This window comes from Procambarus clarkii, chromosome 51, assembly GCF_040958095.1.
Source record: "Procambarus clarkii isolate CNS0578487 chromosome 51, FALCON_Pclarkii_2.0, whole genome shotgun sequence".
Lineage (NCBI taxonomy): Eukaryota > Metazoa > Arthropoda > Malacostraca > Decapoda > Cambaridae > Procambarus > Procambarus clarkii.
This window is the reverse complement of record NC_091200.1, coordinates 6,828,163-6,852,458: the sequence shown is the minus strand read 5'-3', so window position 1 is coordinate 6,852,458 and position 24,296 is coordinate 6,828,163. Positions and strand designations below refer to the sequence as shown.

The following is a 24,296-nucleotide window of genomic DNA, read 5'->3' as shown; positions in this document are numbered from 1 at the left end:
GGTTCAACATTACTTCAAAAACAATGTTTAGGGTTTAATATATGTCTAATATAGATGAACATATAATGAATGGTTCTTACTGCAATAAAATAAATCATGGAAAAACGTTTTAAATGAAGTTGTTGTATATGACTAACAAAAAGTTAGAAATAAGGGAAATATAAAGTAATTATTAAAGAGGACCATGAAGAAGTCAACGTGAGCTCTCACAAGGTTCTCCCAGGTATATTAAACTAAGTTCAGAGCGTTGTAACAGTGGTGGAAAAGGTTACAGAGGCCAACCAGGGAATTTACCAATATTAATAATAATAATAATAAGGCAAATTCACGTAAATTATTCTCAGAGACCTAAATTGACTGTAACAATGTGTTTAAAATTATTAGATTCAGTTCCGCTGCTGACAAATTTGGAAATTTGAGCCTTGGAAAATATAACAAAAAAGTATTAGGTATCAGGCAAAGAAAAGTGGAATTAGGTTTAAGTCTTGGTTAAATCTCACTGGGAGTGATCACCAGCAGCCTCGGCACCTGAAGACATCTCAGGTTGCTATTCTTCCCAACACTTTACCAAGCAACATTAGGTCTAGAGAAATAAGGAAAGTTTCAAGCATAGCCAATGTTGGATAAGTGGGAGGGGTCGGGTGTAAGAAGGAACCACCTTCCATGGGTCAACACACCTTCTGATGATAACATGAGGTCAATAAACCTCATGTTATAATGCTCTTCCTCCCCATTCTTCACCGGTCACAGACGCCGCCATGAGCAGATTGCCAGGTTGCCATTAACTATAATATAACAGCCAATAAGCAGAGGTCCTGCGGCATTCGGCCCCCCCCCCTTTCCCTCGTTTGCGGGGCAGAAGATGCAAAGTTCTAATGACATTAGCATCACTTGTGGCACATATGTCGCCACGCAAGTTATAATACTGCTGTACACGTCGTGACGTCACAATTATCTAGATCGCAGTTGGCTTATTTTAGTGACGTCATAATTAGGGAAAGCATTGTGTATTGGGCTTTAATAATCTTATTCAGCTGAGGAGTAACAACCACGTAATAACGACATTAGTATTCAGACCAAGGCATACCTTAACATAATGTTATGATTATTAGGTAGACTAGTGTATACCTGTCCCTCTTGGTACTGGTGTATACCTGTCCCTCTTGATACTATCTGGCCCTATTATAGCTGCATGGCCTACCTGAACTAACGATAGCTGCATGGTGTACCTATGTAGGAGTGTAACTTGCAGGTGCAAGAAGCTCCTGCCAGGGGTTCGCTACCCTTGTATTTGTTCCTGTAGAGGCCCAGCAGCGCGAGGCTGATGTTCTCTGCCAGCACCAGGCTGGAGAGTGATTGTGGGCGTTCACAAGGAGCACCTAGTGAGACTGTTAGATAGGCTGGTCCATGGCTAGGGTAGACTCGTTGAGCACCTAGTGAGAGTGTAGACAGGCTGGCCCGTGGCTAGGGTAGACTCGTTGGTGTTTCCCAGTACTGGTTGAGGACGGTACTGTGTGTGTTGAGGAAACACGGAAGTTGACAAGGCTGCATTGTATGAGCATCGAAGAGCGCTTAGTGTCCTATGAGAGCGACACTTGTGTATATATCAGTGTAGTAATACTTCGTGTATGATTCTATTTAAGGTGATGGGAAAGTGATATGTGAATATATTGTTAATTGATAAAGTGTCGTATTCCTTTCAACTTCCCCGTGTGTTTTACTTGCATTACCAAGCTCACTCCTTGAAAGCCACTACCGACTTGGGGTCGAATACTAGTACTGTGGTTCCTCCAGCAAAGAACCCGGTTGCGACCCATAGTGGCGTAACAACCTGACCTTACGATAGCTGCATGGCCTACCTGACCTTACGATAGCTGCATGGCCTACCTGACCTTACGATAGCTGCATGGCCTACCTGACCTTACGATAGCTGCATGGCCGACCTGACCCTCTGATAACGTAAATACTAACGGTCTTCACCTTCATGAGGCTGTAATGATGCCGTTATTAGCAAAGAGGATAACGATCCCTGTCCATAAACACATTATCACACGCTAAATATAAGTCGGACAAAGAGGTAGTGTTTCTTCAAGAATATCTACATCCAACACTTGACAACCAAATTATTCAGTGTCATTATATATCCATGAGAGGCAAGTGTGGCTGGCTGCTGCTGTTGGCTCGCCGGTATAATTAAGGTTGACGTTAATCATTTACTGCCTTGTTACCTAATACACGTAATTGGTCAGGTAATAATGTCTGTTTAATGATTGTTTTGGGGGAGCAATAATGTTTGCCCAGGCCGGGCTGTCACCCCAGGCCGGCTCTCATTCCAGGCCGGCTGTCACCCCAGGCCGGCTGTCACCCCAGGCCGGCTGTCACCCCAGGCCGGCTGTCACCCCAGGCCGGGCTGTCACCCCAGGCCGGCTCTCATTCCAGGCCGGCTGTCACCCCAGGCCGGCTGTCACCCCAGGCCGGCTCTCATTCCAGGCCGGCTGTCACCCCAGGCCGGCTGTCACCCCAGGCCGGGCTGTCACCCCAGGCCGGCTCTCATTCCAGGTCGACTATCACTCCTGGCCAGGTTGTCATCCCCAAGCTGGCACAGTATAAAAACTCTGGAAATCGACTACAGTACTGCCGTAGTTGGTAAGAACTTGTAGCCGCGTCCAGCAGTCTGGTTGACCAGTCCAGCAACCAGGATGTCTAGTAGAGAACCGGGCCGCGGTGACGGTGAGCCTCGAAATCATTGCAAGGTAACCTACCGTCCAACTCCCTCCCCCCCACCCTCGCCCCCTCCCCCGTCTGCCGTAGTTGGAAGGATGCCAGCTAATTATCGTGTTTGGATGCTTCTCGTTGCTAGACGTTATTGGTTTTCTTTGATTGGAAAATATTAATAAACAAATAAAACATTGAAAAAGGAAAAGAGTAATTTGTTTTGATTACAATAATAATAATAATAATAATAATAATAATAATAATACACAGAGAAATCACATTAACGTGATACATCAATGAACAGCTCTACAGGAGCCGTGATGAGGTTTCGAACCTATGCATTAAATGTTCCCAGACGCACTGGAAATAGGGTGTTCCCTAGGAACGACTGATTAGTCGTTGAGATGAAAGTCTCGTTCTAACAAAATGTGACAATGGTCACACAAATGTGACCCTGATGTTATTGAACATAAAAATGCGTTCAAAAGGAGTTACCGGAAAAATAGGCAGATGGATCTACAATTTCCAGACTGACAGAACCCAATGTGTAATAGTCAACAAAAGAAAATCCGGTCCATCAACCGTGAAGAGCTCAGTCCCCCAGGGTACTGTGCTTGCTCCAGTACTTTTTCTCATCCTTATATCGGACATAGACAAGGACACAACCTGTAGTACCATATCATCCTTTGCAAATGACACTAGGATTTTCATGAGTAGACAACATAGAGGACACGACAAACCTTCAATCAGATGTAGATCAGATCTTTCTATGGGCTACAGATAATAATATGGTATTTGATGAAGTTCCAGCTCTTGAGCTACGGAAAAAATGAAAATATAAACACGGAAACCACGTATAAAACGCAGTCAAATCATAACATAGAACGAAAAGGCAATGTAAAGGATTTGGGTGTACTCATGTCGGAAGACCTTACCTTTAAATAACACAATAAAGTTGCCGTCACAACTGCAAGAAAAATGACGGGTTGGATAACAAGAACTTTTCAAACCGATGCAGGACGGTGGTGGCTTAATACCAGCAGGGGGGAAGGAGGATATATTTACTTATGAGATACTTTTCTACTTGTGGGAGCAGAGAGCATTGTGAGGCGGTAGCACGGTAAACACGGAGACACTGAAGGTAGACATTGGCTCCAAAAGTTACCCAAGAGTTAACCGCCTCTCACAGCATCAGCTCTCTGATGAGACAAACTTTCCAAGTTTCTTCAGTGTCAGTAAGGAGTTTTGTATCTTTTTCAGCCAGCCTGGAAAAATGTGTGTTTTTTCAAGTTGTTCAAAAGTTAAGATTGAATTAGTCTTCTCATAATCTGTTGAATTAGTCTTCGCATAATCTAGGTGATGCTTTTCTTGGTTGTTGTTAGAATTGTTTGGTGTGCTCTCAAGTGTTGGGTCAGCTCACATTATTATTCGCAGCTCCACCTGTTCCCTTCACTTTGTGAAGACTTCTGACTATCATGTAATTAGAAGCAAAATAGTTTTCTACTTTTTATACGCAGGGCGTTCTGATTTTGTCTTCTACTTGGATATCCAATTTATATAAACATTTGTCATAATTTGTGGAGGATTCCATCATTCTGTGATGTATATTCTTGTCTTATGTTTGGTATGAGAGAGATGTATAATAATTTACAGTTGGAAAATATTAGTGATTGGATCCAGATTTGTACACGGAAATAACTAATTTCGAGACCAGGAGGCATGGCAGGAGGTGCGATACACTGAAACAATTCTTTCAACATTTAGGACCTTATTACTCACTACGTCACGGTCCGTATCTGTGACATAGCCACCACAGTGGGGGGGGGGGAGGGGGACTGTACATTATTATAGCCATAATTGTTGGTTTAATGACATATCCTCGACCACCGTAGAAGAGTGACGGGAGGCGATCATCACACTAGAACAAACACTAAGTCGCAGAAATGAAAAATCAACTTGAAAAGCCATCATGGTGTGAGTGATGAGTGTGTGTGTGATGGAGGAGGTAGAGGAAGTAGAAGGAATGTTGGCACACAATACGAAGAGCCGAGAGCCGGTCCGTCAGGGCGCAGGAAGTGCTCAACTCAGCGGACGATCCCACAGGCAGCGGGAAATTTCCTTTTGCAGCAATTTTGAAAGGCTGCCTGTAAACTCGTGTGTGTTCAAAACAGGAGGAATTAAAAAGCCCAGAAATAACCAATTGCTGAATCAAGAGTGCAAATATAGAAGTATACACATTTATTACATTGGGATTTCCGTCTGTTGTATTCTGGCAATTTCCCATTTTTCCAATAATAATGAGCTTACAAAAGGGTAATGCGAATTGTTTTGTAAATATTTGTTACCAATTTTGGCGGCGAAATTTTTTTAGAGCATTGTTCCATATACCACTTACTAACCTGCCCTCCATTGCCCCCATTCACCCTCATCTCGCCCTCTATATTTTCCATCCTTAGCGTCCATCACTCAAAGGCGAGTTGAAAAAGAACACCTCCCAGGATTGATTTTGATTGTTGCTGCCGGGGGCCGCTAGTTTACTGTGCACCCCATATCCATCCTGTGAGCGGTAGCGCAAAAAAAGGGATTACAGAGGGCACAAATGGTTTTAATTAGACCCTAGCGGAGATTTGTAAATTAACAGCTACATCTAACCTGCACACCTTATAGTTATATTAACAGCTAGTTACAGAAAATCATTACAATATTAATGTATTTACATAAATTATTATACGATGTTGGTAAATCTTTTACTAATGCATAAAATCTTGAGGCGCCACCCGTCCTGGTCAACTATCCCACCACAACACTCAGAACATCCCTTCCCCTCTCCTATCCCACATTTCTCCCCTATCTTGGGCCTCCCACTCACCTAGCCACCCCATCAGCCAAAGATATTGCCATAGCAGAAATAATGGACCAAGTTTTAGACAGCTCTCCATCTGGGGGCTGTTTATCACTATAGCCTCCGCCCGCTACGCTTCTTCACCTCCTTCATAAAGAGGATTAGACGTATCTAGCACCCCTGTGGACTATCTTCTTTACTCCACGGAAACATATATGTTGCCCTAACCGAACTGAATGTTTTCAGCCTTTTTGTAGTGGGTGGTGGTGGTTATCACGAGAGTCGACCTCAGCCTCTTGTGCACACGCTCATGGCCCTTGTCTTCCGCCTCAAAGATTTACTTCAAGGTTCTCTCTTACCGGTCTAGAAACGTTTGTCAGTTTGTGTGTAGTTGATTATAATGTGCTCCCTGAGCTCTTTATACTCCCCATACTCACTATGTTGCTCTAATTATGCTCCCAGAACTTATTATATCTTGCTCATACTGTGTTCATTATAGGGCCTGTTCCCTTAATTCGTATTATTAGAACTCGTTATGTTCTCAGAGTTATAGTATTGACCGATTATATTCATTGTACTCGTGTACTCATACTTGTTAACACACAAATACTGTACTGAGTAAAGAATGACAGTGGGTGACGGCGTGTGTGTGGGTAATAACATGAGTCTGCAGTGGAGGGAAGGGAATTGTCGGGAAAGCGCCAAGCCATGACTACTATATAGCACTGGGAAGGGATAAGGATTTGGATTTGGGAGGGGACGGGTAGGGAAGGAATAGTGTCCAACCACTTGGACGGTCTGGGCTTGAACGCCGACCTGCATGAAGCGAGACCGTCGCTCTACCTTCCAGCCCAAGTGGGTGGACAATTCTGCAGTGGAGGGCCCACACTGTATGAGTCCGCTGGAGAACAGACACGACCACAAATCCACACAGCTGGTGAACTCGTTCTCAACCACTTAATATACACAATACAACACTTTTCGTAACACTTAGTGGTCCAGCCAGAGGCTTAGGGTCCGCGCAGGAATATCCCTGAAAAAGGAAAAACACCTTTCAACACTTTCCCGCCTTACACAAGGGCATGATTAGCCGAACTCTAATGCTGTTTAAAAGATAAATTGATAAAAAAAAAACTTCCAAAGGATACCTGATCAACCAGTCTGATTCATACGCGAAACTGCGAGCAGCGGCGTCTAACAGCCTGGTTGACCAGACCAGGAGGCATGTTCAGAGGTCGGGCCGCGAGGTCATTGGTCCTGGTAACCACCACAAGAATAATACTGGTGAAATTCCGCAGCAGTAACCTTTTGTACAGTTGCTAGTGATATATATATATATATATATATATATATATATATATATATATATATATATATATATATATATATATATATATATAATCTCTCTCTCTCTCTCTCTCTCTCTCTCTCTCTCTCTCTCTCTCTCTCTCTCTCTCTCTCTCTCTCCTCTCTCTCTCTCTCTCTCTCTCCTCTCTCTCTCTCTCCTCTCTCTCTCCTCTCTCTCTCCTCTCTCTCTCTCTCCTCTCTCTCTCTCCTCTCTCTCTCTCTCTCTCTCTCTCCTCTCTCTCTCTCTCTCTCTCTCTCTCCTCTCTCTCTCTCTCTCTCTCTCTCTCTCTCTCTCTCTCTCTCTCTCTCTCTCTCTCTCTCTCTCTCTCTCTCTCTCTCTCTCTCTCTCTCTCACACACACACACACACACACACACACACACACACACACACACACACACACACACACACACACACACACACACACACACACAATTTTCACCCAGAACGTAGAAGATATCGAGAATTTAGAGCATGAAATACCTCTAGGGGCCAGTGACCATTGTGTCCTAGTCTTTGACTACATGATGGAATTCAAACTTATGACCATGGGACAAGAGATCTGGGAAAGGAGAGCTGACTACAGGAAAGGGGACTATATGAGGATAAGGGACTATCTGGATGAAGTGCAGTGGGAGGAAGAAATTAGAGGAAAAACAGTCCAAGATATGATGGACCTAGTCATACAGAAATGCCAGGAGGCCGAAGAGAGATTTATACCAACGGTAAAGGGAAAAAATAAGAAGGAATATAATAACCCATGGTTTAATAGACAGTGTCAGGAAGCAAAATTGGCCAGCAGGCGGGAGTGGAGGAAGTACAGAAGACAAAGAACAGAGGACAACAGAAGCAGATACAACAGAGCTATGAACGATTACATTAACATAAGACGAACATCGGAAAGGGACTATGAGAACGATATTGCAATCAAAGCGAAAAAACAACCTAAGTTACTACACAGTCATATAAGAAGAAAAATGTCGGTGAACGACCAAGTGACAAGACTAAGGAAGACAGAGGGGGCATATACTGAAAGTGACAAGGAAATCTGCGAGGCACTGAATGCCAGTTTCCATGGAGTGTTCACTACCGAGCCTGAGCAGCTCCCATTGTTGGAAGGGGTTACCCTAGATGAAAGACTATCAGATATAGAGATGACAGCAGAGGAGGTAATGAAACAGTTGACAACTCTAGATGCAACTAAAGCAGTTGGACCAGACAAAGTATCACTGTGGATACTAAAAGAAGCAGCACAGGCCCTCAGCGTGCCTCTGGCAATGATCTTTAATGAGTCACTTATGTCAGGAGAATTGCCCAGTTGCTGGAAGAAGGCAAATGTCGTGCCGATCTTCAAGAAAGGCGATAGGGAGGAGGCACTTAACTATAGACCTGTATCACTGACAAGCATCCCCTGTAAAATACTGGAAAGAATAATTAGGCTACGACTGGTTGCACACCTGGAGAACATTAGGTTTGTGAACAAACATCAACATGGGTTCTGGACAGGGAAATCGTGCCTAACAAACCTTCTGGAATTCTATGATAAAATAACGAGGATAAGACAGGACAGAGATGGTTGGGCAGACTGCATATTTCTGGACTGCCAAAAAGCCTTTGATACAGTACCGCACATGAGACTGCTGTTCAAGCTCGAGAGGCAGGCGGGGGTGGGGGGAAAGGTCCTAGCATGGATAAGGAACTACCTAACAGGAAGGAGCCAAAGAGTTACGGTAAGGGGCGAGAAGTCGGACTGGCGAACAGTAACAAGTGGAGTACCACAAGGATCGGTGCTGGGACCAATTCTATTTCTTGTATATGTTAACGACATGTTTACAGGCGTAGAGTCCTACATGTCGATGTTTGCGGATGATGCAAAGTTGATGAGAAGAGTTGTGACAGATGCGGATTGCAGGATCCTCCAAGAGGACCTGAACAGATTGCAGAGATGGTCAGAGAAATGGCTACTAGAATTCAACACGAGCAAATGTAAAGTTATGGAAATGGGACTAGGAGATAGGAGACCAAAGGGACAGTACACAATGAAGGGGAACAGCCTACCTGTAACGACGCGTGAAAGAGACCTGGGGGTGGACGTAACACCTAATCTATCTCCTGAGGCACATATTAATAGGATAACGACAGCAGCGTACTCTACACTGGCAAAAGTTAGAACATCATTCAGAAACCTAAGTAAGGAGGCATTTAGGGTGCTTTACACTGCCGACGTAAGGCCAGTCTTAGAGTATGCCGCCTCATCATGGAGTCCCCATCTGAAGAAGCATATAATGAAACTGGAAAAGGTTCAGAGGTTTGCAACGAGACTCGTCCCAGAGCTACGAGGGATGGGGTATGAGGAGCGCCTGAGGGAACTGTGCCTTACGACACTAGAAAGAAGAAGGGAGAGGGGGGACATGATAGGAACGTATAAGATACTCAGAGGGATTGACAGAGTGGACATAGACGAAATGTTCACACGGAATAGTAACAGAACGAGAGGACATGGATGGAAGCTTGAAACTCAGATGAGTCACAGAGATGTTAGGAAGTTTTCTTTTAGCGTGAGAGTAGTGGGGAAATGGAATGCACTTCAGGAACAGGTTGTGGAAGCAAATACTATTCATAATTTTAAAACCAGGTATGATAGGGAAATGGGACAGGAGTCATTGCTGTAAACAACCGATGCTCGAAAGGCGGGATCCAAGAGTCAATGCTCGATCCTGCAGACACAACTAGGTGAGTACAACTAGGTGAGTACACACACACACACACACACACACACACACACACACACACACACACACACACACACACACACACACACACACACACACACACACACACACACACACAGTGTTGGATAGTGTGCGAACTATACATACATAAATAACTTCAACTTTACGAGAAAGCGTAGTGTTAATAATTACTAGAGAGAGATTAATGCGACACAAACACACCTAGAATCAGACAGGGACAAACGACATGCGACTGGGTGGCTTCAGGTGGAGTCATTTACATAAGGTGAGTGGAATTGTTGAGTAAGGTAGCGGAGAGGGCAGCGGCAGGGGAGATGGGCGCATCACACACTGAGGAAAGCTGCGCACCTGGAGACTAAATTCTAGAAAATGCTCTACACACAACAGCTAGTTAATTGGCCAAGGATCGCCTGGATACAACAACAGTGGAAGACAGGTTGAGCACAGTGGCCCTCGTGGCTGTTTCCTTTCTTGCTCAATACAACAGCGAGTGACACATGCCGGGTCTCATGGGTACTTTTTTTCTTTGCTCAAAGAACTGGAAAACCTATTAAAAGAAGTACCGGTGTTTGGTACACATGCCTACGATGGGCAGGTACTGGTCACGGGACATGTACACTGCTCCCTAAGAAGCGGCTGTGTGGTCGTACCAACTATCACACTCCTATATCCCCAAGAAAGTATTTTTATCTAACAAAAGGCAATAAAAACAAACTAATAAAACAACTACTAGACGTTTGTGGGAAGAGAAGTTGTAGGAAGAGAATGGACAAAATATGACCTGTCGTATCCCCCAAAAAAGTTCACTTTTGAACTAATAGAATTTTAAAGAGTAACAGTAACGATAAACGTTACCTAATCTGTTCTAGGTCTAGATAATTGATCCTAGGTCTAATATACAGCCTTACTTGGTACATATATGTACAATACCTGGAGCATACCTGGAGAGGGTTCTGGGGGGGTGTTCTACTCTCCGAGCCCGGCCTGAGGTCAGGTTCGACTTGTGATAACTCGGTCCAACAGGCTGTTGCTTGGAGTCGCCTGCAGGGCCACATATCCACCACAGCCCGGTTGGTCCGGCACTTCTTGCAAGAACTTATCTAAGTGCCTCCACGCTTAGATTGGATACATCCATCTTTGTTCCGGCAATATTTATAATGCTTGCTGGGAGGGTGTTGACCAGCTGTGGACCTCTGATGTTTAGACAGTGAACTCTGCGCCTAAGGCACCTCTACCTTCATTGGTTCTATTCTGGATTTCCTTCAGTGTCTTTCTTTGCACTATGTTGTCAATCATCTGTGCAGATTTGGGACCTGACCTTCAAGTTTCTTCCGTGTATATATTATGTGATATCTTTCTCGTCTCCTTTATTGGGCCTAATAAAGGAGACCTACAATATTAGGCCTAAAAAAATAGATTTGGTTACCGCATTCTTTCTTGGGCCATCTGCATGCATAATGATAAACACAATCTGACCACCACCATCTTTCGAATGTATTGAGACAGTATGTTCCAAATTCCTCCGCTTTTTCCTCTTTCTGAAGAGGAGAAGACGGAGGAACTCTTCCTCTTGGCCTGCTCCATCACGGCCTCCGTCGTCAACTTGTGTCCGCCCGGTGGGTGTGGCGGGAGGAAGGGAAGCGTTACGTTGAGCAAAGAGGAAATAGCAGGCGTGACTCTGTGTGATTAGACGTTGGTACTGCTGGTGTTATTACTGCTGTTTCTGCTGCTGCTGCTGTCTTTATTACTGCTGTTATTGTTACTACTCTTGCTGCTGCTGTAGTTGAGACCATTACTGGCGTTCGTGCATCTCCTACCGCCTGCCTCTGTGTTTCTCTGCTGCGGTGTTACTATACCAGTGTCGGGTGAATAAGCAGATTACATTTTGAATGTCACTCCATTTAGTCTTCAATAAACATGAAATTTCTGTCTCTCCGTACGTGTGAGCATTTAGGGTGTCTAATGGCCATGTTTTATATATAATATATATATATAATATATATATATATATATATATATATATATATATATATATATATATATATATATATATATATATATATATATATATATATATATATGTCTATATATATATATATATATATATATATATATATATATATATATATATATATATGTCTATATATATGTCGTACCTAGTAGCCAGAACGCACTTCTCGGCCTACTATGCAAGGCCCGATTTGCCTAATAAGCCAAGTTTTCCTGAATTAATATATTTTCTCTAATTTTTTTCTTATGGAATGATAAAGCTACCCATTTCATTATGTATGAGGTCATTTTTTTTTATTGGAGTTAAAATTAACGTTGATATATGACCGAACCTAACGAACCCTACCTAACCTAACCTACCCTATCTTTATAGGTTAGGTTAGGTTAGGAAGCCGAAAAAGTTAGGTTAGGTTAGGTTAGGTAGTCGAAAAACAATTAATTCATGAAAACTTGGCTTATTAGGCAAATTGGGCCTTGCATAGTAGGCTGAGAAGTGCGTTCTGGCTACTAGGTACGACATATATATATATATATATATATATATATATATATATATATGTATATATATATATGTGATATCTAAAGGTCTTGGATAAAGATAAAGGTCTTGGATAAAAGATAAAGGTCTTGGAATTTGCTGGAGAATAGGATTTTAAACTATATATATATATATATATATATATATATATATATATATATATATATATATATATATATATATATATATATATATATATATATATATATATATCTCAGTATGATGGTTGTGGTGGTTATAGTGGAGATTGTTGTGCTCATGGTCTATATGGTGGGGGAGGTAATGGTTGTGATAATGGTGGTGGTGGTGAGAAACAGGTGGGCACCCTTAGACCAGGCGGACTCGCTCGGAAAATATCAATAATTCGCACATGGTGGCACATCTCCTAGCACCCATCACCACTACCCTCACCCGCCAGCATCCATCACCCCCTAACACCCATCACCCCCTAACACCCATCACCCCCTAACACCCATCACCCCCTAACACCCATCACCCCCTAACACCCATCACCCCCTAACACCCAATACCCCCTAACACCCAATACCCCCTAACACCCATCACCACCAGCGTCACAGGCCACCAACCACTAACTACCACTATCACCCCATGTGTGTGTGTGTGTGGTGGCGCTCATCATGTCCTGCGGTGTTTGCCCAAAACACACTATAACTGTTTCAATTGTCTGCTCTTTATCTTCCCATATTTATCTGTATCCTCTTCTCCAGCTTCCTTCCCGTCTTTAGTGTATAATTGTATTTATCCTCGCAAGTTTAATGCCATTACTGCATCATATCTCTGTTTCTCTACCTATCTCTCTCTCTCCCCACCTCTCTCCCCTCTCCTTCCCTCCCTGATCTTTCTCCTCGCCCATTCTCTGTACTTACATAGTTTTCCTTAACATCCCGTGTTAGCAGTGCTCTGCTCCCGTCTGCCGTGACACCTTCACTCTTCCTATTACATTGTGCCCCTCGTGTCGTCCCCTTCAGCTGTTGTTGTTGTTAAAGATTCGCTACCTGAAACAAAAGTTCCAGGTAGCACGGGCTATGGTGAGCCCGTAGTGTCTTAGTGCCCCCTTCAGCGTTATTCCACTCTCCCTCCTTCCCTTCAGTCGTCTGAATATTCCACTCTCCCTCCCCGCCCCCCTCCTCCCTGCCTGCCGTCGTGTGGGTATTAAGACAGTTTTAGTGTATACTCTAATATTTGGCTGGAGCCAGGGACACTGACGTGCTTCCATTCACACAGTGGGTTTTTACCTCTTGTTCTATCATATTAAAGGTCTTGGAATTTGCTGGAGAATAGGATTTTAAATTATAAAATAGGGATAAATTGGCTCCTTGAAGCTGGTATGAGAAAGCTAATTATAAGGTTTTCGTTTTTTAGTATGTAAATTTTTAGTGCCCGGAAAAGTTTAATAAAAGTTTAATATTGGTTTGGGAATAAGTACTGGAGTCTCTAAAATTGTGAGAATGCAAATTAAAGTTATACAATGTTTAAATATGCAAATCCTTTACCTTATAATATTTCACCAAGGCTCTGAGACTCGCAGGGCGGAGCTAATATTGCTTTCTAATTTGCATTTCATAAATGTGTTCATCGCAGTAGTTGTATAACTGTATACTATACATTAGTTACAGAGCTTTGGGACCACCTTGTTGTTACTGTTGGCAGCATGTGTCACGAAGAAATTAAAACTGGAATCACATACAAAAAGGCAGTCAACCCAAATCGTAGAACTCCTGCGAGAAGTGGGAGCCTTGGGAGTAATAATATCAGAGTATCTTGCCGTTCAGGGGTAGTCAAGTAACTTTCACAACTGCAAGACAAGTGATTGGCTTCATTACAAGAAGAGCTACCAAGCCTTTAAAATACTAGTATTGAGTAGGTGGAATACCATTGTACTTATGCCATTGTACTTGCACTTAATTATGTCTGACGACCTGACATTTAGTGAACATAACCGAGCAAATAAAGCGGCGGCCAGGAAAATGATAGTATGGATTATGAAAACGTTCAAATCCAGAATCGAATCCAGAGCAGAAATTAACATTATGTTTATCAGTGATAAATTCCAGGTACTCTGGTGGGATAAAAATGAGGACCTTAAACATAATACAGAGTACAAAACACAATCAAATCTGCCCATAGTAGGAAAGCAACATGAAAAGGATTTGGGAATAATGATGTCTGACTACCTAACGTTTAGGGAGCTTAACCAAGCAAATATTGCGTCAGCCAGAAAAATGATAGGATGGATTACGAGAACATTAAAATCCAGGGATCCCACCACAATGGTTGTATTATTCAAATCACTTGTGCTGTCCCGTCTTTCTTTCTTTCAGTTCTTACTTCCCTTTTCAGAGCAGGAGAGATTGCTGAAACAGAGGGAGTACAGCGAACATATATGCCATACATAGACGCGATAAAGCACCTAAATTATTGAGATCGTCTCAGAGCTCTCCAAATGTACTCACTAGAAAGGAGACGAGAGAGAAATCAAATAATATACACGTGGAAAACACTAGAGGGCCAGGTACCAAATTTACACAGTAAAATAACAACATACTGGAGTGAACGATATGGAGGAAAATGCAGAAGAGAGCCAGTAAAGAGCAGGGGTGCCATAGGCACAATTAGAGAACACTGTATAAACATCAGAGTTCCGCGGTTGTTCAACATCCTCCCAGCGAGTATAAGAAATATTGCCGGAACAACCGTGGACATCTTCAAGAGAACACCAGATAGTTTTCTAAAAGAAGTGCCGGACCAACCGGGCTGTGGTGAATATGTGGGCCTGCGGGCTGCCCCAAGCAACAACCTAATGGACCAAACTCTCACAAGTCATGCCTGGCCTTGGGCCGGGCTTGGGGAGTAGAACAACTCCCAGAACCCCATCAAGTAGGTATCAAGCAAGCAAGCCTTAAGCTTCATTCGAGGTTGACGACGTTGATTACCTGAAGAACGTGCAAGGAACAGTCATTGTCCGGATACATTCAGTAAAACATCTAAATTATTAAGAATATTTAAATTCCTCGAAATGCAGGCGATAGAAGTTCATAATATACACATTAACAATATTAAGAGGCACTGGTTGTAAATCTGCACATTAATAATGCCTCAGGGGAGTAAGGGAATGGCAGAATGTACAAAATAGGTTTATTGAAAAGTAGAAATGTAATACACAGAGAAAATTTTCTAAGTATAAAAGGCCCAATGTTGTTCAACACCCTCGTGAGGTTCAAGAGCCACGTGTGCCCATCCTTCACATTCATTTATCCTATTGTTTGTCCTTTTGTTGGTGTGCTTTCCGGTTCTGTTGGTGTTCTTCCCCATTAACCCCATGAAGGACTTGTGACTTTCTGACCTATATGACATGTTAATATTTTGACCTCCATTACAAGCAGGTGACCACCAAGCACTTCAGTATGTTGTTAGTGTGACCTCGGGAGATTTTCTTATATTTTGTTTTAGGTTCTTCAACCACTAAGGAAATTGACACCTTTCTCACAACTTCAGAACTTTTTCGCTAAAAGTATTCGTGACCTTTCTATGTTGACAGGACCTTAACGTCGATACATTGCCTTTCACCTTGTTATCGACGTCCCTGTTGTCAAGCCCCAATCTTATCAGGCGTTATCAGGACACAATCTGACACTATCACACACGCCCCTCCGCCAACACTCTTCCTGAAGTGGTCTGTCTCATTCTTTCACGATTTGTGAAGCTCTCTTGGAAAAGGCGCAATAATCTAACGAGGTCATGTCTTATTTTGCACACATATGTTTAGAGCAAATAGAAACAGCTAGGTATGATCAGTTGTTTGGTCTTGGCTTGCGTTTAATATTTTGGATGAAGGCCTTAGGTTCAAACCGGAGTCGCAAGGAGGGTCGGGACGGTGTTTGGCTGTGACGTGGCTCTGATAAGATCGGGCGCCATGCACACAACCATTCCCCGGCAAAGTTAGGCAAACACAATTTCCAATGTCCTCTTGAAGCTGTGAAAAACTACGTGGAAAAGTGTCAAGAGAATGTGCAAGGAGGAAGATGTGGATGAGGAGGAGGAAGTAACTGCAAGAGAGCACTAACCAATCTGGGGCCAGATTCACGAAAGCACTTACGCAAACACTTACGAACGTGTACATCTTTCCTCAATCTTTGACGGCTTTGGTTACATTTATTAAACAGTTTACAAGCATGAAAACTTTCCATTCAACTGTTATTGTTATAAACAGCCTCCTAGTGCTTCGGAGCTCATTAACTGCTTAATAATTGGAAACAAAACTGCCAAAGATTGAGAAAAGATGTACGGGGTTCGTAAGTGCTTGCGAAAGTGCTTTCGTGAATCTGGCCCCTGGCTCTTACCAGTTGTCTCTTTTCTTATGAGTTAACTCTGGCTGGGTGTTGAAGGTTAATTCCGGATGAATATGATTCAGGTTTCTGCACAATGATCTAAAATATTTGTCAATCGTAATATTTACGTAAGTTGCAGAACAATATTTTTATCCTGAATAATATGTTAATGTTATGAGCATGTTTACAAGAATTGCTATAGTAAATGTAATTTCGATAGACAGTAAATGGCATGATGGAATTCATATTCCGGATATGAACAGATGCCACATACCCGTTCATCCCACTCAAGAACGAAATTGACAGGAAAGGTGAAGTTTACCCTAGGTTTAACAGCCAGAACAGTGAAGAGAACCACAGAAGCAAGGAAAAGGTACAGAGAACTCGGCACAGAGGACAATATAAAGGACCAGAAATAAGTGTGCTAAAATCAGCAACGTAGTCGAGGGGTGGCAGTGAGAAAATGACATCACAACAAAAGGGGAATCTTGAGATGATTTCGGGGCTTTAGTGTCCCCGCGGCCCGGTCCTCGACCAGGCCTCCACCCCCAGGAAGCAGCCCGTGACAGCTGACTAACACCCAGGTACATATTTTACTGCTAGGTAACAGGGGCATAGAGTGAAAGAAACTTTGCCCATTGTTTCTCGCCGGCGCCCGGCATCGAACCCGGGACCACAGGATCACAAGTCCAGTGTGCTGTCCGCTCGGCCGACCGGCTCCTGGAAGGCCAAGGTTGCTGCAAAGCCATTTGAGAAGAAAAACAGCAGTACGATAGCATGATAGACTGGGGAAACAAGGTAATATTCTCACAGAAACTGACAAGGAGGTGCGTGAGGAGCTCAACAGAAGGTTGCAAGAGGTTTACAAAACAGAACCAGTTTGGAGACCGAGAGTGGAAGACGATATGCGACCTGAAGAACATTAGATGATATAGTAGTCGCAGAGGTAAGGTAATTATCTGGAGGAAGTACCAAGATGACTGTATACAATGTAATCTCTGGAGTCAAAACACTTGGTATCACCATGGCCGTTGAAGGAGACTGCACGGGGTACCTTGTCAACCGCTGACTAACATGTTAACAAAAAAAAACTCGAAAAATCTCCTGGAAATTTAGAAAATGTCAAGCGTAGTGCCACTATTGAAAAAAAGGGAAACAAAGAGGAGGCACTTAATTCGAGACCTTTTACAGGTCTATTCGACGCCGTGTGTTGGAATGTTATCAGGATGAGTATAATGGGGGGCCACCTAGAGGGCAACACGCTACGTGCTATATTGTCTACAACCACCACCACCACAACCACAGCATGCAACAACCACCACAACCACAACATGCAACCACCACCACAACCACAACATGCAACCACCACCACAACCACAGCATGCAACAACCACCACCGCCACAACCACAGCATGCAACAACCACAACCACAGCATGCATCAACCACCACCACCACAACCACAGCATGCATCAACCACCACCACCACCACCACAGCATGCAACAACCACCATCACAACCACAGCATGCAACAACCACCACCACAACCACAACATGCAACAACCACCTCCACAACATATACCGTTATTGTATTGTACGGCAGTTGAGCTAGTGAAGATCGTTCTTGTAATTTGGGCATTTCATTGTGAATAGCATAACTTGGTATAGATAAATGTAGGTAACAAAATTATTAGTATAACAAATAATTACCTTAGAGAGGCTCTTAGGTGATGGCGTAATGTGTCAACACAGCTGTTTCAAGGAGTGTGATGAGCCAGCGAGCAAGAAATTCAACAAATAAGTGACTGGAAACTAATATGATGATTAAGCTTATTCCTGTTGAGAAGAGACACTGATGTGTGGTTATTATTAAATAAACAGAATCATATGATGCTGACTAACTCAGTATAACCTTACCACAACAATCATAGTTACGGGAGATGTAGGTGATGAAGGCATGCGTCTCACTCACCATCCGTCCTCTGCTGACAAGATGGTAGTGGCAAAGTTGACATAATATCTCTATGGCTCATTTGGGTACTCAATTTCCACCTTTGTCCCCTAGTGCGTGTGCCCTTTGTGTTAGTCTGCCTTTATCTACCCTATCAATTTTTCTGAGAATCTTGTATGTGGTGATCATGTCCCCCCCCTAACTCTTGTGTCTTCCAACGTGAGGTTTAATTCCCGTTGTCTCCTCGTAGCTCATACCTCTCAGCTCGGGTACTAGTCTGGTAGCTTACCTTTGAACCTTATCCAGTTTAGTCTTATGCTTCACTAGATATGGACTCCATGCTGGAGCTGTGGTGTGTGTGTGTAATTACTTAAGTGTAGTTACAGGATGAGAGCTACGCTCGTGGTGTCCCGTCTTCCCAGCACTCTTTGTCATGTAACGCTTTGAAACTACTGACGGTTTTGGCCTCCACCACCACCTCACTTAACTTGTTCCAAACGTCTACCAGTCTGTTTATAAAAGTGAATTTTCGTATATTACTCCGGCAGCTTTGTTTCGTTAGTTTAAATCTATGACCTCTTGTTCTTGAAGTTCCGGGTCTCAGGAATTCTTCCCTATCAATTTTATCGATTCCTGTTACTATTTTGAACGTAGTGATCATATCACCTCTTTTTCTTCTATCTTCTAGTTTTGGCATATTTAATGCCTCTAACCTCTCCTCGTAGCTCTTGTCCTTCAGTTCTGAGAGCCACTTAGTAGCGTGTCGTTGCACCTTTTCCAGTTTGTTGATGTGCTTCTTAAGATATGGGCACCATACAACCGCTGCATATTCCAGTTTTGGTCTAATAAAAGTCGTGAACAATTTCTTTAGTATTTCTCCATCCATGTATTTAAAAGCAATTCTGAGGCTAGAAATTGTACCTTGCCTTACCTTGAGGTTACCTTGAGGTGCTTCCGGGGCTTAGCGTCCCCGCGGCCCGGTCGTCGACCAGGCCTCCTGGTTGCTGGACTGATCAACCAGGCTGTTAGACGCGGCTGCTCGCAGCGTGACGTATGAGTCACAGCCTGGTTGATCGGGTATCCTTTGGAGGTGCTTATCCAGTTTTCTCTTGAACACTGTGAGGGGTCGGCCAGTTATGCGCCTTATGTGTAGTGGAAGCGTGTTGAACAGTCTCGGGCCTCTGATGTTGATAAAGTTCTCTCTGAGTACCTGTTGCACCTCTGCTTTTCAACGGGGGTATTCTGCACATCCTGCTATGTCTTCTGGTCACATGTGATGTTATTTCTGTGTGCAGGTTTGGGACCAGCCCCTCAATTATTTTCCACGTGTAAATTATTATGTATCTCTCCCGCCTGCGCCCAAGGGAGTACAGATTTAGGCTCTTTAGTCGGTCCCAGTAATTTAGATGTTTTACTGAGTAGATTCTAGCAGTAAAGGATCTCTGCACGCTCTGTTTCTATCAATTTTATAGCATAGTAGCATAGGCTACTATGTAGCCTATACTCTACTATGTAGAGTAGCATAGGCTCCTCGCACAATGTTCTTAATGTGGTCACAGTTTTCTATCTAGAACCACCCCTAGATCCCTTTCTTTGTCAGAAATCTTGAAAGATTTCTCACATAATTTATAGGTTGTGTGGGGTCTATGTTCTCCAATTCCACATTCCATAATATGGCATTCATTCACATTAAATTCCATTTGCTAAGTGTTGCTCCATATACTTATTTTGTCCAGGTCTTTTTGAAGGGCATGACAATGATCTAGGTTTCTTATCTTCCCTATTATCTTAGCATCATCAGCAAACATGTTCATGTAATTCTGTATTCCCACTGGTAGATCGTTTATGTAGACAATGAACATTACCGGTGCAAGAACTGAACCCTGTGGTACTCCACTCGTGACATTCCTCCAATCCGATACCTTGCCTCTGATTACGGCCCTCATTTTTCTGTCAGTTAGGAAATTTTTCATCCATGTTAGAAGCTTACCCGTCACTCCTCCAATATGTTCCAGTTTCCAGAACAACCTCTTATGGGGAACTCTGTCAATAGGCTTTTTTAGGTCCAGATAGATGCAGTCAACCCAACCATCTCTTTCCTGTAAAATCTCTGTGGCTCGATCATAAAAACTGAGTAAGTTTTAACACAGGATCTTCCAGATCGAAACCCATACTGTCTATCTGATATTATATCGTTTTCCTCCAGGTGTTCTACCCATTCAGTTTTAATTATTTTTTCCAATATTTTGACTATTACACTTGTCAATGATACAGGTCTATAATTAAAGGGGTCTTCCCTGCTTCCACTGTGTGTGTGTGTGTGTGTGTGTGTGTGTGTGTGTGTGTGTGTGTGTGTGTGTGTGTGTGTGTGTGTGTGTGTTTACTAGTTGTGTTTTGCGGGGGTTGAGCTTTGCTCTTTCGGCCCGCCTCTCAACTGTCAATCAACTGTTTACTAACTACTTTTTTTTCCCCACACCACACACACACACCCCAGGAAGCAGCCCGTGACAGCTGACTAACTCCCAGGTACCTATTTACTGCTAGGTAACAGGGGCACTTAAGGTGAAAGAAACTTTGCCCATTTGTTTCTGCCTCGTGCGGGAATCGAACCCGCGCCACACAATTACGAGTCCTGCGCGCTATCCACCAGGCTACGAGGCCCCCGTGTGTGTGTGTGTGTGTGTGTACTCACCTATATGTACTCACCTATATGTGCTTGCAGGATCGAGCATTGACTCTTGGATCCCGCCTTTCTAGCTATCGGTTGTTTACAGCAATGACTCCTGTCCCATTTCCCTATCATACCTAGTTTTAAAAGTATGAATAGTATTTGCTTCCACAACCTGTTCCCCAAGTGCATTCCATTTTTCTACTACTCTCACGCTAAAAGAAAACTTCCTAACATCTCTGTGACTCATCTGAGTTTCAAGTTTCCACCCATGTCCCCTCGTTCTGTTATTATTACGTGTGAACATTTCATCTATTTCCACTTTGTCAATTCCCCTGAGTATTTTATATGTCCCTATCATATCTCCTCTCTCCCTTCTTTTCTCTAGTGTCGTAAGGTTCAGTTCCTTCAGCCGCTCTTCATATCCCATCCCTCGTAGCTCTGGGACAAGCCTCGTCGCAAACCTCTGAACCTTCTCCAGTTTCTTTATGTGTTTCTTCAGGTGGGGGCTCCATGATGGCGCGGCATACTCTAAGACGGGTCTCACGTAGGCAGTGTAAAGCGCCCTAAAAGCTTCCTCATTTAGGTTTCTGAATGAAGTTCTAATTTTCGCCAGTGTAGAGTACGCTGCTGTCGTTATCCTATTTATATGTGCCTCAGGAGTTAGATTAGGTGTCACATCCACTCCCAGGTCTCTTTCTCGAATCGTTACAGGTAGGCTGTTCCCCTTCATTGTGTACTGTCCCTTTGGTCTCCTGTCACCTGATCCCATTTCCATAACTGTGTGTGTGTGTGTGTGTGTGTGTATTCACATATTTGTACTCGCTTATTTGTGCTTGTGGGGGTTGAGCTTTGGCTCTTTGGTCCCGCCTCTCAACTGTCAATCAACTGGTGTACAGAGCCTACTGGGCTCTCTCATATCTACATTTAAAACTGTGTATGGAGTCAGCCTCCACCACATCACTGCCTAATGCATTCCATCCATTAACTACTCTAACACTGAAAAAGTTCCTTCTAACGTCCCTGTGGCTCGCGCGCGCGTGTGTGTGTGTGTGTGTGTGTGTGTGTGTGTGTGTGTGTGTGTGTGTGTGTGTGTGTGTGTGTGTGTGTGTGTGTGTGTCGGGCCTTGCGAGCGAGGGATGAGTGATGGTGATCCCCGGGCCGCAGCTCGTACGCTATATCATCTGGCCTCCTCAAGTGGTCAGGATTGAAGTATGTAGTGCGGCTTGCGTCGGGCGTGGCGGGGCTGCGTGACCGGCTTATCTCCTGTGTACTCACCTCCTTGAATTTTCAGAGTCGAGCTTCAGCTAATGGACCCGGAATTTTCATCGGTTGATTGTTTGTATGTGCTCGTGGAAAATTAACTCCACCATCTGGAGCCCCTCGCTATCGGTCGCCAGGTGACGAATCCCAACCTTTCTTGTGCTCATTTGATAAGTACTAATGGCCTGTTAACAACATTATTTAACAGTTTTCGTCCACCTTGTTTATTTCCCTTATGGCTATATATATTGGTGTGATTAGGTCTCCTAGCTGTGGTTTGGGAGTGTTTCAGATCAAAGACTGGTCGACGGAGACTGGTCCTTGGAACCAACGCAAGGTACACACAGGGTACCATCATATATATACGTGTGTGCATGCTGGAACATCAATCCAATAATCTCCAGGCAACAGTCGTGTTTATGTCTGTAATTGTTTTTTTATGTTGCCCGTATGCGTGCACTGGTCGACAGAACCATCTATGGTATACGTCACGTTGCCTGACGAGGTCCTGGCTTCCATACCAGTATCCGTTATATTAGTTGGTCTCCCGCAGGGCACCGACCCAGTACCTTGGGTGCGGGGTGTCTGGGGCGTCTGTGACGTGTGACTACGAGCTGCGGGGTATTGATGGCCCTCAGCTGTTTAGAGAGTGTACTTTTGTCCCTCGGGTTGCTCAGTGATGACCCGCATTACATCATTTTGAATGTACATGACCGTGCTCAAGTGGTTGGTGCGCGAGGGAGTTACATCCAGTGTTGAGAAATCTGCTGTTGACGTGATGGCGTGTAAATAGAGGAGCGTGAGGATGTTGTGACTTCCAGCTAGACGCGGACCATTCAGTACCACCATGACGTGCACGTAGCCTTTCCCAGCGGCATAAACAATCATACTCCAGTTACGTTTAATCGTCAATGTTACATTAATGACGTTTACACAGATTTGTCCGCACGGTTTGTCACGGTCTCCTCGGGGGGGGGGGGGGGGGTTGTCACGGTCCCCTCGGGGGGGTTGTCACGGTCTCCTCGGGGGGTTGTCACGGTCCCCTCGGGGGGTTGTCACGGTCCCCTCGGGGGGTTGTCACGGTCCCCTCGGGGGGTTGTCACGGTCCCCTCGGGGGGTTGTCACGGTCTTCTCGGGGGTAGTGTCCAAACCGCACATCAAAAAATGAAGAAACGACGACATTAGGGTACTTCCTGGACCATCACCTTGGTCATGTACATGTTTGTTGAACGTGAAAGTATTGCCTCTATAGACACCTGGTACTGGTACTGTGGCACTCATCAAAGAACCATCTCTTGGACCTGTGGGACTATATCTTCACTCCTAGCCTACCTACATGCTTTTATGATGGCACCGAGTACCATCCTATTAACTTCGGAGGAGCCCTCGGCAACGAGCGCCAGGTCGTTAGCGTAGATGAACAGTGTTATGCTACTACCATTTGGTGTATGACCAGATTTTCCATTAGTTTGGTGAAGTATGCCATTATCGAGCAGCCGTGGGATTTTATCATTATCCATATGCAGGCGATGAGTCACAATAACGTGGCTGAAGTATGTTGACCAGACCACACACTAGAAGTTGAAGGGACGACGACGTTTCGGTCCGTCCTGGACCATTCTCAAGTCGATTGTCGATTGAGAATTGTCCAGGACGGACCGAAACGTCGTCGTCCCTTCAACTTCCAGTGTGTGGTCTGGTCAACTATCATTATCCCCCTTTCATACAGGTCGCCTGAGCCGACAAGTTTTTTGGGTTGTAGTTTGCCTTTAGCATGCGGCATAGTTGCTCAGAAGCTAGTTAAGTTAGCATAGAGTATAGTTCACCAAGATAAGTATAGAGTATCGTGAGTGCCCAGAGTG

The 24,296-nt window shown here is 43.9% G+C and overlaps 1 protein-coding gene across 1 annotated transcript in view; it reads right to left on the bottom strand.

Moving 5' to 3' along the window:
- LOC138351964 (protein qua-1-like) overlaps positions 1–23,954 on the bottom strand; it is a 66,950-nt gene extending 42,996 nt beyond the window's left edge. The window contains exon 1 of the mRNA XM_069304134.1: positions 23,796–23,954. Within this exon, the coding sequence (XP_069160235.1) occupies positions 23,796–23,954 (159 nt within the window). The remainder of the gene's footprint in view (positions 1–23,795) is intronic.
- Positions 23,955–24,296: the final 342 nt, after the last annotated feature.